Here is an 18,251-nt window from a genome sequence, read left to right on the forward strand (position 1 = left end):
TCCCTGCCTCTCTCCCTCCCTGCCTCTCTCCCTCCCTGCCTCTCTCCCTCCCTTCCTCTGACCCTCCTCCCTCTCACCCTCACTGCCTCCCTCCCTGCCTCTCCCTCCCTGCCTCTCTCCCTCCCTTCCTCTGACCCTCCTCCCTCTCACCCTCCTGCCTTCCTGCCTTCTCCCCCTGTCTCTCCCTCCCTTCCTCTGACCCTCCCTCCTCTCACCCTCACTGCCACCCTCACTGCCTCCCTCCCTGCCTCTCACCCTCCTTCCACCCTCCCTCCCTGCCACTGACCCTCCCTGCCTCTGACCGTCCCTCCCTGCCTCTGACCCTCCCCCTGCATTTCACCCACCCTCCCTCCCTGCCTCTGACCCTGCCAGTCTGCCATGTTGCATCTCTCTGAAATGTACATATTAGACAAACTGGACCTGCACCAGGGATTCACGGAATAAAGGCCTTGCTCTAGCAACGAGCCAGACTACAGTGTTATGAAGGCCTTGCTCTAGCAACGAGCCAGACTACAGTGTTATGAAGGCCTTGCTCTAGCAACGAGCCAGACTACAGTGTTATGAAGGCCTTGCTCTTGCAACGAGCCAGACTACAGTGTTATGAAGGCCTTGCTCTAGCAACGAGCCAGACTACAGTGTTATGAAGGCCTTGCTCTAGCAACGAGCCAGACTACAGTGTTATGAAGGCCTTGCTCTAGCAACGAGCCAGACTACAGTGTTATGAAGGCCTTGCTCTAGCAACGAGCCAGACTAGGCGGAGACTCAACCAAGCTAGTCGTCTTGACTACTCTCTTATGTCATTTTCGCTGGCACCGAAAGTTAAGTGTTGATAGGGGGACAGAATGCGGTCAGACCATCAAATAATTGGTATACACATTACTCTTACTGAATGTCCACGTGGGCGAGGATATTGGACATTTAATCAAAGCCTATTATAATAAATAATAATAATATGCCATTTAGCAGACGCTTTTATCCAAAGCGACTTACAGTCATGTGCGCATAAATTTTTACGTATGGGTGGTCCCGGGGATCGAACCCACTACCCTGGCATTACAAGCGCCCTGCTCTACCAATTGAGCTACAGAGGACCACGCATACGTAAAAATTGGATGATCACTTGTTTTTAACCAGGACAGAATCGTTTTTAACTGACGTTTCCCTACATAACATAGGTACAGCATATCCCCTTATTGTATGGGACACTTTTAAATGTGCCTTTAGAGGCTTTGGAATTCAATACTCATCTTTAAAACAAAAGCAATTTAGGTCAAAATAGTTAATCTTAAAGGAAATAGAAAGTCTAACAGTACAGATAGATAGCAATAAAAACTGTAACATAGAGGCACAGAATACGTTAGAGTAAAAACAAAAAGAAATGGAGGAACTTATTCAAGAAAGATCAAGTGTAATATATTATAAAAATAAAGCAAACTGGATGGAATATGGGGGAAAAAATGCACCAAATTATTTTGTAATTTTTCAACCCATTTTTTTTTTTTTACAGTAACTTGTTACAAATGACGGCATCATCCATGATTCACCAAACAATATTTTGAAAGAGGTAGCAAAGTACTTTAAGCATATGTTTTCATTTGTCTCCTCCATTTCCACTAACTGAAGTTAATTGTAGAGATTTTTTTTCTATTGATAATGTAAAATTAACTAAATTGTAAGGATTTTATTATATTAATAGTCTACACAGAAAGACTCATGTGAAGGCCTAATTACAGAGGGGTTACTTCTAGATGCAATTAAAGCCTTCAAGTCCAGGAAAATTCCAGGGCTGGATGGCATACCAGTTGAGGTATATCAAATATTTGTCGATGTACTCAGGTCCGTTATTAACATGTTTTAACCGCCCCTATAAAAATGGTAGACTATCAGATACTCAGCAAGAAGGTCTGATTTCACTGTTACTGAAACAGGACCCAGGTGGTAAATATAAAGATCCAGTCCACCTAAAAAAAACTGGAGACCCTTTACACTTCAGTGTTGTGATGACAAAATCCTAGCAAAATGCATAGCGCATAGAATTAAAAAGGTATTGTCGGATGTTATTCATTCTAATCAGACAGGTTTTTTACAAGATAAGTACTAGAAACAATAGAACACTATGACAAATCTGGGAAACCAGCTTGGTATTCATAGATGACTTTGAAAAGGCCTTTGATCAAGTATGACTGGAATTTATACACTGCTCAAAAAGATAAAGGGAACACTAAAATAACACATCCTAGATCTGAATGAATGAAATAATCTTATTAAATACTTTTTTCTTTACATAGTTGAATGTGCTGACAACAAAATCACAAAAAAAGTATCAATGGAAATCAAATTTATCAACCCATGGAGGTCTGGATTTGGAGTCACCCTCAAAATTAAAGTGGAAAACCACAGGCTGATCCAACTTTGATGTAATGTCCTTAAAACAAGTCAAAATGAGGCTCAGTAGTGTGTGTGGCCTCCACGTGCCTGTATGACCTCCCTACAACACCTGGGCATGCTCCTGATGAGGTGGCGGATGGTCTCCTGAGGGATCTCCTCCCAGACCTGGACTAAAGCATCCGCCAACTCCTGGACAGTCTGTGGTGCAACGTGGCGTTGGTGGATGGAGCGAGACATGATGTTCCAGATGTGCTCAATTGGATTCAGGGCTGGGGAACGGGCGGGCCAGTCCATAGCATCAACGCCTTCCTCTTGCAGGAACTGCTGACACACTCCAGCCACATGAGGTCTAGCATTGTCTTGCATTAGGAGGAACCCAGGGCCAACCGCACCAGCATATGGTCTCACAAGGGGTCTGAGGATCTCATCTCGGTACCTAATGGCAGTCAGGCTACCTCTGGCGAGCACATGGAGGGCTGTGCGGCCCCCAAAGAAATGCCACCCCACACCATGACTGACCCACCGCCAAACCGGTCATGCTGGAGGATGTTGCAGGCAGCAGAATGTTCTCCACGGCGTCTCCAGACTCTGTCACGTCTGTCACATGTGCTCAGTGTGAACCTGCTTTCATCTGTGAAGAGCACAGGGCGCCAGTGGCGAATTTGCCAATCTTGGTGTTCTCTGGCAAATGCCAAACGTCCTGCACGGTGTTGGGCTGTAAGCACAACCCCCACCTGTGGACGTCGGGCCCTCATACCACCCTCATGGAGTCTGTTTCTGACCGTTTGAGCAGACACATGCACATTTGTGGCCTGCTGGAGGTCATTTTGCAGGGCTCTGGCAGTGCTCCTCCTTGCACAAAGGCGGAGGTAGCAGTCCTTGCGTGGAGCCCCAGATCGAGGGAGATTATCAGTGGTCTTGTATGTCTTCCATTTCCTAATAATTGCTCCCACAGTTGATTTCTTCAAACCAAGCTGCTTACCTATTGCAGATTCAGTCTTCCCAGCCTGGTGCAGGTCTACAATTTTGTTTCTGGTGTCCTTTGACAGCTCTTTGGTCTTGACCATAGTGGAGTTTGGAGTGTGACTGTTTGAGGTTGTGGACAGGTGTCTTTTATACTGATAACAAGTTCAAACAGGTACCATTAATACAGGTAACGAGTGGAGGACAGAGGAGCCTCTTAAAGAAGTTACAGGTCTGTGAGAGCCAGAAATCTTGCTTGTTTGTAGGTGACCAAATACTTATTTTCCACCATAATTTGCAAATAAATTCATAAAAATCCTACAATGTGATTTTCTGGAGAGAAAAAAATCTCAATTTGTCTGTCATAGTTGACGTGTACCTATGATGAAAATTACAGGCCTCTCTCATCTTTTTAAGTGGGAGAACTTGCACAATTGGTGGCTGACTAAATACTTTTTTCCCCCCACTGTATGTCAGTATGTGGTCCTCTGTAGCTCGGTTGGTAGAGCATAGCGCTTGCAACTCCAGAATAATGGGTTCAATTCCCGGGACCACCCGTACGTAAAATGTACGCACTCATGTAAAATGAATGCACGACTGTAGTCGGACCATTGCTCATGGATATAGCCTAATGCAAGTCACCTTGGATAAAACCGTCTGCCAAATGGCATATATTATTATATATTAGTATTCAGTGCTTGTGTTTACTGTCGCTAATTTTAACTGGGATCCTTGTGAGTGTTTGTCTCTATGCATGGTTAGGGTTAGGGTGCGCTGTTAGTAACAGCATAATGTGTTTGTCTCCAGGTCGTCCAGAGTATCGAGGACCACCACTTGGAGGTGATATCTCTGTGCAGGGAGAACGGGTTCCACGGCCTGGTGGCGTACGACTCGGACTACGCGCTCTGTAACATCCCCTACTACTTCTCTGCCCACGCCCTGAAGCTGAGTCGCAACGGGAAGAGCCTGACCACCTCCCAGTACCTGATGCATGAAGTGGCCAAACAGCTGGACCTCAACCCCAAGCGCTTCGCCATCTTCGCTTCTCTTTTAGGTGGGTTGGTAACAGAGCTAACATGTATGGAGGTCACTAACTAACATCTCTTTTAGGTGGGTTGGTAACAGAGCTAACATGTATGGAGGTTGCTAACTAACATTTAGGTGGGTTGGTAACAGAGCTAACATGTATGGAGGTCGCTAACTAACATTTAGGTGGGTTGGTAACAGAGCTAACATGTATGGAGGTCACTAACTAACATTTAGGTGGGTTGGTAACAGAGCTAACATGTTGGGAGGTTGCTAACTAACATTTAGGTGGGTTGGTAACAGAGCTAACATGTATGGAGGTTGCTAACTAACATTTAGGTGGGTTGGTAACAGAGCTAACATGTATGGAGGTTGCTAACTAACATTTAGGTGGGTTGGTAACAGAGCTAACATGTATGGAGGTCGCTAACTAACATTTAGGTGGGTTGGTAACAGAGCTAACATGTTGGGAGGTTGCTAACTAACATTTAGGTGGGTTGGTAACAGAGCTAACATGTATGGAGGTTGCTAACTAACATTTAGGTGGGTTGGTAACAGAGCTAACATGTATGGAGGTTGCTAACTAACATTTAGGTGGGTTGGTAACAGAGCTAACATGTATGGAGGTTGCTAACTAACATTTAGGTGGGTTGGTAACAGAGCTAACATGTATGGAGGTCGCTAACTAACATTTAGGTGGGTTGGTAACAGAGCTAACATGTTGGGAGGTTGCTAACTAACTTTTAGGTGGGTTGGTAACAGAGCTAACATGTATGGAGGTCGCTAACTAACATTTAGGTGGGTTGGTAACAGAGCTAACATGTTGGGAGGTCGCTAACTAACATTTAGGTGGGTTGGTAACATCACTTCTAAGAAGGTAGGTAACTTTATGGGTCGGTTTGCCAGACTGATATCAAGCCTATTGATCGCTAACGTAGAGATTTACTGTCAGTGCTAATTCTGTTAGCCTCGTGATGTCATGCAACTGTTCTGCTTTAGGTAACCACATACTGCCTGATGAAGACTTGGCTGCCTTTCACTGGAGTCTCCTGGGTCCAGAACATCCACTAGCATCGCTCAAGGTAAACTAACTTCACAGTCAAATGGAGTGCCAGGGAATTTGTTAGTCCCAGTACCAGCTGAAATGATGTCTGTTGGTTGGTATCTGTTCAAACTGGCTAGTTGACGTGACGTTAGTCCCAGTAGCAGCTGAAATGATGTCTGTTGGTTGGTATCTGTTCAAACTGGCTAGTTGACGTGACGTTAGTCCCAGTAGCAGCTGAAATGATGTCTGTTGGTTGGTATCTGTTCAAACTGGCTAGTTGACGTGACCAAAACAAAAGCACAAAAAAACCCCAATCTAAACGTAAAGTATAAAAAGCATTTACAATAGTTGCAATAAACTATGTCTAAACAACTCAATGTCATTTGGCCACCTTCAATTTTCAGTTTATATCCTATTTAATTATGCATTTCATGCATTTTAGTGCCTTGAATTTGCCCTCTGGTGTGATCACAATTCATGTTAATATAAAGATTTAATGATTCCCAAATAGACAAGAACATGATTTTTTCCTCTGTTTAGTTACTTCGGTCTTTAAATCAGTAATTCTGGCATTTCAAAATGAGAAACACAATTTCTTTGTATAATGATGATAACCAAGTGTCTCACTATTACATTTTGGGTGTAACTCACATTTCACTAAACCAGATAAAAAGCAATTATCTTACTTGTATAGTGATATAATGTTTTTATATTTTGTCCCAAGACACCTTTTTTCTCTTTCATTTATTGGCGTCACCACGATGGACGTTATGTCACCCCGATGGACGTTATGTCACCCCGATGGACGTTATGTCACCCCGATGGACGTTATGTCACCCCGATGGACGTTATGTCACCCCGATGGACGTTATGTCACCCCGATGGATAATACACAACAGGCAGTCAAATGTGACTGTTAAAACGGAACTAATGACACTTTCAGAAGTTTCTGACCACTGTAAAAATGCTTTTAAACATCAGTAATCAATCCTCATTAAAGGATTTGAAGTGTACTTATTCCAACCCCTCATAGCCTGGTTCCTCTCTAGGTTTCTTCCTAGGTTTTGGCCTTTCTAGGGAGTTTTTCCTAGCCACCGTGCTTCTACACCTGCATTACTAGCTGTTTGGGGTTTTAGGCTGGGTTTCTGTACAGCACTTCGAGATATTAGCTGATGTAAGAAGGGCTATATAAAATAAAATTGATTGATTGATTGATAACAGGGACTGTATTGTTATTTTACGACACTATCTCCCTAAAAAAAAGGGGCATCATGTCAACTACCCTATTGAACTTCAAATCTCACAAATTCCATCTGAAAACCAAGGTTATATTCATCCATCTCAATAGTGTGCTGCATAATTTGTCCTTGGCAACTAGTAAGATTTGTCCTGAAACTTTAGTCGGTACTTCGCTGCAGTCCTCCTCAACTAGGAAAGATCAAATTGCTGAAATGATATTGAAGAGCACTTTGCCCTGTGCTTTAGGATGGCAGGTGGTTGTGTTGTGCTTTAGGATGGCGGGTGGTTGTGTTGTGCTTTAGGATGGCAGGTGGTTGTGTTGTGCTTTAGGATGGCGGGTGGTTGTGTTGTGCTTTAGGATGGCGGGTGGTTGTGTTGTGCTTTAGGATGGCGGGTGGTTGTGTTGTGCTTTAGGATGGCAGGTGGTTGTGTTGTGCTTTAGGATGGCGGGTGGTTGTGTTGTGCTTTAGGATGGCGGGTGGTTGTGTTGTGCTTTAGGATGGCGGGTGGTTGTGTTGTGCTTTAGGATGGCAGGTGGTTGTGTTGTGCTTTAGGATGGCGGGTGGTTGTGTTGTGCTTTAGGATGGCGGGTGGTTGTGTTGTGCTTTAGGATGGCAGGTGGTTGTGTTGTGCTTTAGGATGGCAGGTGGTTGTGTTGTGCTCTAGGATGGCGGGTGGTTGTGTTTGGTGAAACATGCAGCCAGAGAGAGGGAGAGTTGAATGTAATCTTCACATATTTCTTGGTTTGTCTGCGCGTTGTTTGTTTGTTTTCTAGGTGCGCGCCCACCAGCTAGTGCTTCCGCCGTGTGACGTGGTGATTAAGGCAGTGGCTGACTATGTTCGAAACATGACGGACTTCTGCGACCTGGAGGCCATCGCTAACGACATCTTCAGACACTCACAGGTACACACAGACATCTTCAGACACACACGGGTACACACAGACATCTTCAGACACACACAGGTACACACAGACATCTTCAGACACACACAGGTACACACAGACATCTTCAGACACACACAGGTACACACAGACATCTTCAGACACACACAGGTACACACAGACATCTTCAGACACACACAGGTACACACAGACATCTTCAGACACACACGGGTACACACAGACATCTTCAGACACACACAGGTACTCAGACATCTTCAGACATTCACAGGTACTCACAGACATCTCCAGACACAGGTACAGAACACCTGACATAGCTATATTGAGGTACATGCATCACCTAGCAGGGTCTTCAAGCATTCACAGGTACATTACCGGAGTGCAGAGATATCAGGACTTTTTAAAAACCTTTTGTGTTGATTTATTGCTTTTGATTGAGTAACATGGCTGTTTCTTATTCCAGTCCAGGACTGATGACAAAGTTGTCCGCTTTAAGAAAGCAGTGGAATACTACTCAGCAGCCAGCAAGTCGCCACACTTCTCACCTTACCAAGGTAAGTTCGCACACCTCACCTTCTCTCCTCACCCCTCTCTCTATAGCCCGGTAGACTGAGGCAGAGAGCGAGACTGAGGCAGAGAGCGACTGACTGAGGCAGAGAGCGACTGACTGAGGCAGAGAGCGACTGACTGAGGCAGAGAGCGACTGACTGAGGCAGAGAGCGACTGACTGAGGCAGAGAGCGACTGACTGAGGCAGAGAGCGACTGACTGAGGCAGAGAGAGCGACTGACTGAGGCAGAGAGCGAGACTGACTGAGGCAGAGAGCGAGACTGGCAGACAGGGGAACCCGAGGCAGAGAGAGCGCCTGGCAGACAGGGGAACCCGAGGCAGAGAGAGCGACTGGCAGACAGGGGAACCCGAGGCAGAGAGAGCGACTGGCAGACAGGGGAACCCGAGGCAGAGAGAGCGACTGACAGACAGGGGAACCCGAGGCAGAGAGAGAGCGACTGGCAGACAGGGGAACCCGAGGCAGAGAGAGCGACTGGCAGACAGGGGAACCCGAGGCAGAGAGAGCGACTGGCAGACAGGGTAACCCGAGGCAGAGAGAGCGACTGACAGACAGGGGAACCCGAGGCAGAGAGAGCGCCTGGCAGACAGGGGAACCCGAGGCAGAGAGCGCGACTGGCAGACAGGGGAACCCGAGGCAGAGAGAGCGACTGGCAGACAGGGGAACCCGAGGCAGAGAGAGCGACTGGCAGACAGGGGAACCCGAGGCAGAGAGAGCGACTGGCAGACAGGGGAACCCGAGGCAGAGAGAGCGACTGGCAGACAGGGGAACCCGAGGCAGAGAGAGCGACTGGCAGACAGGGGAACCCGAGGCAGAGAGAGCGCCTGGCAGACAGGGGAACCCGAGGCAGAGAGAGCGACTGGCAGACAGGGGAACCCGAGGCAGAGAGAGCGACTGGCAGACAGGGGAACCCGAGGCAGAGAGAGCGACTGGCAGAGTAGCTCTCAGTAATGTGAGAGATTCTCCCACTCTCCCAGGCATTGTGCGCACTCTGGAATGGCTGCTAGTCTCTTTGCATACAAATGGGCTGCTTTAGAAAGGCTTCTTGCATCGCGGCTCTGGAACTAAAAACACGTCCACCCCTCCACACTGGCCTGGAGCAGACTGGTCTAACTAGTCCCCCCCTCCACACTGGCCTGGAGCAGACTGGTCTAACTAGTCCCCCCCCTCCACACTGGCCTGGAGCAGACTGGTCTAACTAGTCCCCCCCCTCACACTGGCCTGGAGCAGACTGGTCTAACTAGTCCCCCCCTCCACACTGGCCTGGAGCAGACTGGTCTAACTAGTCCCCCCTCCACACTGGCCTGGAGCAGACTGGTCTAACTAGTCCCCCTCCACACTGGCCTGGAGCAGACTGGTCTAACTAGTCCCCCCCTCCACACTGGCCTGGAGCAGACTGGTCTAACTAGTCCCCCCCTCCACGCTGGCCTGGAGCAGACTGGTCTAACTAGTCCCCCCCTCCACACTGGCCTGGAGCAGACTGGTCTAACTAGTCCCCCCTCCACACTGGCCTGGAGCAGACTGGTCTAACTAGTCCCCCCTCCACACTGGCCTGGAGCAGACTGGTCTAACTAGTCCCCCTCCACACTGGCCTGGAGCAGACTGGTCTAACTAGTCCCCCCTCCACACTGGCCTGGAGCAGACTGGTCTAACTAGTCCCCCCCTCCACACTGGCCTGGAGCAGACTGGTCTAACTAGTCCCCCCCTCCACACTGGCCTGGAGCAGACTGGTCTAACTAGTCCCCCTCCACACTGGCCTGGAGCAGACTGGTCTAACTAGTCCCCCCTCCACACTGGCCTGGAGCAGACTGGTCTAACTAGTCCCCCTCCACACTGGCCTGGAGCAGACTGGTCTAACTAGTCCCCCCTCCACACTGGCCTGGAGCAGACTGGTCTAACTAGTCCCCCTCCACACTGGCCTGGAGCAGACTGGTCTAACTAGTCCCCCCCTCCACACTGGCCTGGAGCAGACTGGTCTAACTAGTCCCCCCCTCCACACTGGCCTGGAGCAGACTGGTCTAACTAGTCCCCTCCACACTGGCCTGGAGCAGACTGGTCTAACTAGTCCCCCTCCACACTGGCCTGGAGCAGACTGGTCTAACTAGTCCCCCTCCACACTGGCCTGGAGCAGACTGGTCTAACTAGTCCCCCTCCACACTGGCCTGGAGCAGACTGGTCTAACTAGTCCCCCCTCCACACTGGCCTGGAGCAGACTGGTCTAACTAGTCCCCCTCCACACTGGCCTGGAGCAGACTGGTCTAACTAGTCCCCCTCCACACTGGCCTGGAGCAGACTGGTCTAACTAGTCCCCCTCCACACTGGCCTGGAGCAGACTGGTCTAACTAGTCCCCCTCCACACTGGCCTGGAGCAGACTGGTCTAACTAGTCCCCCTCCACACTGGCCTGGAGCAGACTGGTCTAACTAGTCCCCCTCCACACTGGCCTGGAGCAGACTGGTCTAACTAGTCCCCCCTCCACACTGGCCTGGAGCAGACTGGTCTAACTAGTCCCCCTCCACACTGGCCTGGAGCAGACTGGTCTAACTAGTCCCCCCTCCACACTGGCCTGGAGCAGACTGGTCTAACTAGTCCCCCCCTCCACACTGGCCTGGAGCAGACTGGTCTAACTAGTCCCCCCTCCACACTGGCCTGGAGCAGACTGGTCTAACTAGTCCCCCCCTCCACACTGGCCTGGAGCAGACTGGTCTAACTAGTCCCCCCCCTCCACACTGGCCTGGAGCAGACTGGTCTAACTAGTCCCCCCCCTCCACACTGGCCTGGAGCAGACTGGTCTAACTAGTCCCCCCCTCCACACTGGCCTGGAGCAGACTGGTCTAACTAGTCCCCCTCCACACTGGCCTGGAGCAGACTGGTCTAACTAGTCCCCCTCCACACTGGCCTGGAGCAGACTGGTCTAACTAGTCCCCCCCTCCACACTGGCCTGGAGCAGACTGGTCTAACTAGTCCCCCCCCTCCACACTGGCCTGGAGCAGACTGGTCTAACTAGTCCCCCCTCCACACTGGCCTGGAGCAGACTGGTCTAACTAGTCCCCCCCTCCACACTGGCCTGGAGCAGACTGGTCTAACTAGTCCCCCTCCACACTGGCCTGGAGCAGACTGGTCTAACTAGTCCCCCTCCACACTGGCCTGGAGCAGACTGGTCTAACTAGTCCCCCCTCCACACTGGCCTGGAGCAGACTGGTCTAACTAGTCCCCCCTCCACACTGGCCTGGAGCAGACTGGTCTAACTAGTCCCCCTCCACACTGGCCTGGAGCAGACTGGTGTAATGATTAATGAATATTACTCCGGTGAAGCTGAACGTCTCTGTCATCTGTCAGACTGTTAACCAATGGGTTCGAATCCAGGCCGCGACCGGGAGACCCATGGGGCGGCGCACAATTGGCCCAGCGTCGTCCAGGGTAGGGGAGGGAATGGCCGGCAGGGATGTAGCTCAGTTGGTAGAGCATGGCGTTTGCAATGCCAGGGTTGTGGGTTCGATTCCCCCGGGGGGCCAGTATGAAAAATAAAATAATGTATGCACTCACTGAACTGTAAGTCGCTCTGGATAAGAGCGTCTGCTAAATGACGTAAATGTAAATGTAAAATGTTAACAAGTTTAACTGAACTGAAAGGACCAGTAGAATCTCAAATGACCACAGTTATGAAGAGAACTTGAACATTATTCTGTCAGAAGGTAGTTGAGGTACATTGCTGTGTTAAAAGCTGTATGACCATGTCGTTTCTCTGTGTGTGCGTGCGTCTCCCCTCCAGTCAGTTTTGTGTTTGTCTGTTACGCTGTATTAACAGTGTGTGCGTGTGCGTGTGCGTGTGCGTGTGTGTGTGTGCCTGTGTGTGTGTGTGCGTCTCCCCACCAGTTGGACCAAACCATACAGGAGCTCCTGCAGTTCAGCCACACTATGCAGCTCTAACTCCGCCTCCTCAGACGCTCCACATTCCACGTCCTCCCCTGACTGGGAAACCTGGGGTGAGACTCCTTCAGACTACACTCTGGACCTCAAGGCCCAGTTCCACTGCATGTTTTCACTGTTCCCCTCTGATCAGGGACTGATCTAGACCTGGGACACCAGGTGGTCAGGTAGAACAAGCAGCAGGCTCCGGACCTCGTAGGGTCAGAGTTGAACAGCTCTGCTGTAGGGGATAGGGTGGCTCCGGACCTCGTAGGGTCAGAGTTGAACAGCTCTGCTGTAGGGGATAGGGTGGCTCTGGACCTCGTAGGGTCAGGAGTTGAACAGCTCTGCTGTAGGGGGATAGGGTGGCCCGGACCTCGTAGGGTCAGAGTTGAACAGCTCTGCTGTAGGGGATAGGGTGGCTCCGGACCTCGTAGGGTCAGAGTTGAACAGCTCTGCTGTAGGGGATAGGGTGGCTCTGGACCTCGTAGGGTCAGAGTTGAACAGCTCTGCTGTAGGGGATAGGGTGGCTCCGGACCTCGTAGGGTCAGAGTTGAACAGCTCTGCTGTAGGGGATAGGGTGGCTCCGGACCTCGTAGGGTCAGAGTTGAACAGCTCTGCTGTAGGGGATAGGGTGGCTCCGGACCTCGTAGGGGCAGAGTTGAACAGCTCTGCTGTAGGGGATAGGGTGGCTCCGGACCTCGTAGGGGCAGAGTTGAATGAACGGTGGATTTGCCACTGTGGGTGAAAATCCAGTACTTGAAAAAAGCGATTTATTTTAAACAGGACTCAAACAAACCTCTTAACTAGATCAGAGTGGCACACTGCTCTTAGCTACACACTCAACCAATGCTTAGCTCACAGCTACAGACACAACTGGTATGTGATATGCTTGTTTTGTAATATTCATATGGTGTATAAACATATATATGTGGTTATATTTTTCCACAAATGTCAAACAATCTTGCTATCTAATAGTAAAAAACTAACCCTGATTTTCAAACTCTTAGAGAAAGCTTAATGTTGGTGAGATGAGACTAACATGTTGTTGGTCCCGGTTGATCCCCAGGTCCAGCCTGCCTACACAGCCCCGCCGGTCGTAGAGCCTGGCCCGGGGACTGGCCCTAGTGGTGACCCTGGTCCTGGTACTGCGGTCTCTGCTTCTGGTCTGGCTGTGGAGCCAGCGGTGGGGAATGCCCTGGCAGAGCAGATTCCAAGCAGCTTCGGCAACATTCCTCCTAAAGAGAAGCACACACCGCTGTACGAGAGGTCTTCTCCCATCAACCCCTCTTTTCCCCCGGGGGGCACGGTCGCCACCAGCCCCGTCTCCTCCACCAGCCCCGCCTCCTCCTCGGAGAACGAGGACAACACAGGCTTCACTGCCAAGTAGGTTATGTTATAGTACCTATTACCCTACACATGTCAGTGCTGTTACGTTTACCTTGTGAAGTCAGTACCGTTACACTACACACTGCCAAAATCAATGATGTGACGTTTACATTACCTTACATTACTATGCACTGCCAAGTCAGCACCGTTACATGACCTACTGCCAAGTCAGCACCGTTACAATACCTACTGCCAAGTCAGCACCGTTACAATACCTACTGCCGAGTCAGCACCGTTACAATACCTGCTAAGGGCTGCCAAGTTTTAACACTAGAACCGCTGGGTCTCGATGGACCGCCCCATTCAAGCTAACGAACCGCTGGGTCTCGATGGACCGCCCCATTCAAGCTAACGAGCAGTCATTCTGACTGCAACATTCTAACAGTGTAATTAATACATTTAATATATGCTATCGCTAAAATAATAATTTGGTTGTGTTTATGAAGGTCTTAGGTAACATTAGAATACTTAAACAAATTAAAATATACTAGCATTTTCATTAGCTTATGTTACATTTACGTCATTTAGCAGATGCTCTTATCCAGAGCGACTTACAAATTGGTGCATTCACCTTATAGCCAGTGGGACAACCACTTTGCAATATGTTTATTATTATTATTTTTTTTTTTGGGGGTGGGGTAAGGGGGGTAGAAGGATTACTTTATCCTATCCCAGGTATTCCTTAAAGAGGTGGGGTTTCAAGTGTCTCCGGAAGGTGGTGAGTGACTCCGCTGTCCTGGCGTCGTGAGGGAGCTTGTTCCACCATTGGGGTGCCAGAGCAGCGAACAGTTTTGACTGGGCTGAGCGGGAACTGTGCTTCCGCAGAGGTATGGGGGCTAGCAGGCCAGAGGTGGATGAACGCAATGCCCTCGTTTGGGTGTAGGGACTGATCAGTGCCTGAAGGTACGGAGGTGCCGTTCCCCTCACAGCTCCATAGGCAAGCACCATGGTCTTGTAGCAGACGCGAGCTTCAACTGGAAGCCAGTGGAGTGTGCGGAGGAGCGGGGTGACGTGAGAGAACTTGGGAAGGTTGAACACCAGACGGGCTGCGCCATTCTGGATAAGTTGTAGGGGTTTAATGGCACAGGCAGGGAGCCCAGAACAACTGCGAGTTGTAGTAATCCAGACGGGAGATGACAAGTGCCTGGATTAGGACCTGTGCCGCTTCCTGTCGTACTCTCCGAATGTTGTAGAGCATGAACCTACAGGATCGGGTCACCGCCTTGATGTTAGCGGAGAATGACAGGGTGTTGTCCAGGGTCACGCCAAGGCTCTTTGCACTCTGGGAGGAGGACACAACGGAGTTGTCAACCGTGATGGCGAGATCATGGAACGGGCAGTCCTTCCCCAGGAGGAAGAGCAGCTCCGTCTTGCCGAGGTTCAGCTTGAGGTGGTGATCCGTCATCCACACTGATATGTCTGCCAGACATGCAGAGATGCGATTCGCCACCTGGTAATCAGAAGGGGGAAAGGAGAATATTTAGTTGTGTGTCGTCTGCGTAGCAATGATAGGAGAGGCCATGTGAGGATATGACAGAGCCAAGTGACTTGGTGTATAGCGAGAATAGGAGAGGGCCTATAACTGAGCCCTGGGGGACACCAGTGGTGAGAGCACGTGGTACGGAGACAGATTCTCGCCACGCCACTTGGTAGGAGCGACCTGTCAGGTAGGACGCAATAAAGGAGTAAGCTGCGCCGGAGATGCCCAGCTCGGAGAGGGTGGAGAGGAGGATCTGATGGTTCACAGTATCAAAGGCAGCAGACAGGTCTAGAAGGACAAGAGCAGAGGAGAGAGAGTTAGCTTTAGCAGTGCGGAGAGCCTCCGTGACACAGAGAAGAGCAGTCTCAGTTGAATGACCAGTCCTGAAACCTGACTGGTTTGGATCAAGAAGGTCATTCTGAGAGAGATAGCAAGAGAGTTGGCTAAAGACGGCACGCTCAAGAGTTTTGGAGAGAAAAGAAAGAAGGGATACTGGTCTGTAGTTGTTGACATCGGAGGGATCGAGTGTAGGTTTTTTGAGAAGGGGTGCAACTCTCGCTCTCTTGAAGACGGAAGGGACATAGCCAGCGGTCAAGAATGAGTTGATGAGCGGGGTGAGGTAAGGGGAAGGTCTCCGGAAATGGTCTGGAGAAGAGAGGAGGGGATAGGGTCAAGCAGGCAGGTTGTTGGGCGGCCGGCCGTCACAAGTCGCAAGATTTCACCTGGAGAGAGAGGGGAGAAAGAAGTCAAAGCATAGGGTAGGGCAGTGTGAGCAGGACCAGCAGTGTCATTTGACTTAACAAACGAGGATCGGATGTCGTCAACCTTCTTTTCAAAATGGTTGACGAAGTCATCCACAGAGGGAGGAGAAGGTGACAAAGAGCTTCCTAGGTTTAGAGGCAGATGCTTGGAATTTCGTGTGGTAGAAAGTGGCTTTAGCAGCAGAAACAGATGAAGAAAATGTAGAGAGGAGGGAGTGAAAAGATGCCAGGTCGGCAGGGAGTTTAGTTTTCCTCCATTTACGCTCGGTTGCCCGGAGCCCTCTTCTGTGAGCTCGCAATGAGTCGTCAAGCCACGGAGCAGGAGGGGAGGACCGAGCCGGCCGGGAGGATAGGGGACATAGAGAGTCAAAAGATGCAGAAAGGGAGGAGAGGAGGGTTGAGGAGGCAGAATCAGGAGATCGGAGGGAGAAGAATTTAGCAGAGGGAAGAGATGATAGGATGGAAGAGGAGAGAGTAGCGGGAGAGAGAGAGCGAAGGTTGCGACGGCGCATTACCATCTGAATAGAGGCAGAGTGAGTAGTGTTGGAGGAGAGCGAGAGAGAAAAAGATACATAGTAGTGGTCGGAGACATGGAGGGGAGTTGCAGTGAGATTAGTAGAAGAACAGCATCTAGTAAATATGAGGTCAAGCGTATTGCCTGCCTTGTGAGTAGGGGGGGACGGTGAGAGGGTGAGGTCAAAAGAGGAGAGGAGTGGGAAAAAAGAGGCAGAGAGAAATGAGTCAAAGGTAGACGTAGGGAGGTTAAAGTCCCCCAGAACTGTGAGGGGTGAGCCGCCATCAGGAAAGGAACTTATCAAGGCGTCAAGCTCATTGATGAACTCTCCAAGGGAACCTGGAGGGCGATAAATGACAAGGATGTTAAGCTTGAACGGGCTAGTGACTGTGACAGCATGCATTCTCCACTGTAGAAACAGAAAGCACATGTGTTGGAACGCGGTAACAGATTTTTTTTTTAAGAGAACGACTGATAATTGGCCGAGCCGATATATCGGGCTGATATTGGCCTTTTTATAGTCTGTCGGCCCTTCGCTGTCGATTTTTGCCGATAGTTCCTCTACATAGCAAAGCTGCTTTGCCAGCCGCCACTCACCGCCTGAGTCATGAGCACTGAACACTGGGAAGAGCAGCAGCTCATTCTACAACAGAAAGGTTCAGTATTGAGAAACAGATGAATTGACACAGTGACCAAAATCAAACTCCTGTTGCAAATATCAGTGTAGTTAATTCACTAATAATAAGGCTCGTCTCGGCGTGCTCGGACATGCAATAAGCAAGCTAGCTAAGCAGATGTCTATGTGACCTGTTACTATGCTAGCTGGCTTGATATACATGGTGCTAAGATATCAGATAGGAGCTAATAGCCATCTGACTTGCAGTCCAACGTTAGCTATTTACTGGTGTGTTGATCTGACCAGCCGCAATCGTATCCATAAATTGCCAGTTGATTGTTGTAATAGGGAAAGAAGGAAGTGTTTAAAATGCCTAAATAAAAGTTGGCAATAGGTTTAGCTACCTAAGGATCTTCCCGCATGTTTATGGACCTAGAGAGCTGTAGATCAGCGCGTCTGTGTGCGTTCTCACTTCTCAAACTATGGGCGGATTTGAGTCATTCAGGCACGATGTGCAGCGTCATTTCATCTTTTCTCCTACCGTCGCTCTCCCTGTTAGATATTATGCACATTTATGGCTTGGTAGCAAATATCATCGCCGTTGAGCTAGTTCTCATAGCAGCAGTAAACGGCAGCAAGTGATATGAGCGGAGGAGGGAGATGTGAAAGGGAGCGGAGTTAAAGCCTCACTCTATCCAATCGTAGCAGTAGGATCAAGTTACAACCTACCCATTGCTTGACAGATGGCTTAACTAATAATTAATTAATAATGGCGCAGAGGAGATGGCTGCCGTTTCACGGGCTCCTAACCAATTGTCCTATTTTATGTGGTTTTTTCGCGTTATTTGTAACTTATTTTGTACATACTGTTTCTGCCACCGTCTCTTATGACCGAAAAGAGCTTCTGGATATCAGAACAGCCACTACTCAGCTCGAACTGGACAAAGATTTTATTCTTTAACGAGTCAGACGCAAAGGATTTCATCCAGATACCCGACAAGGCCAGACCATCATTGGCCAGACCATCATTCGCGTGAAGAGAAGACGCAGGTCTGGGTGCCTTGTGAGAATTTGTCGGCGAGTGGGTAACCCGCCTCTACCATCCGTCCTATTGGCCAACGTGCAATCATTGGATAATAAACTGGATGAGCTCCGTTCAAGACTATCCTACCAAGGGACATAAAAAACTGTAATATCTTATGTTTCACCGAATCGTGGCTGAACGACGAGTTGACTGTTTTTTCCGTGCATCAGCAAGACAGAACTGCTGCCTCCGGTAAGAGAAGGGGTGGCGGTCTGTGTCTATTTGTCAATAACAGCTGGTGCAAATCAAATTTTAAGGAAGTCTTAAGGTTTTGCTCGCCTGAGGTAGAGTATCTCATGATAAGCTGTAGACCCACTATCTACCAAGAGAGTTTTAATCTATATTTTTCCTAGCTGTCTATTTACCACCA

At 49.4% G+C, this 18,251-nt stretch overlaps 1 protein-coding gene across 1 annotated transcript in view; it reads left to right on the forward strand.

Moving 5' to 3' along the window:
- LOC121578748 (constitutive coactivator of PPAR-gamma-like protein 1 homolog) overlaps positions 1-18,251 on the forward strand; it is a 71,726-nt gene that overhangs the window by 2,141 nt on the left and 51,334 nt on the right. Inside the window, 6 exon segments of the mRNA XM_045223647.1 lie at positions 4,159-4,405; positions 5,377-5,459; positions 7,437-7,565; positions 8,026-8,116; positions 12,005-12,114; positions 13,107-13,423. Of these exon segments, the coding sequence (XP_045079582.1) occupies positions 4,159-4,405; positions 5,377-5,459; positions 7,437-7,565; positions 8,026-8,116; positions 12,005-12,114; positions 13,107-13,423 (977 nt within the window).

Source organism: Coregonus clupeaformis, chromosome 12, assembly GCF_020615455.1.
Source record: "Coregonus clupeaformis isolate EN_2021a chromosome 12, ASM2061545v1, whole genome shotgun sequence".
NCBI lineage: Eukaryota > Metazoa > Chordata > Actinopteri > Salmoniformes > Salmonidae > Coregonus > Coregonus clupeaformis.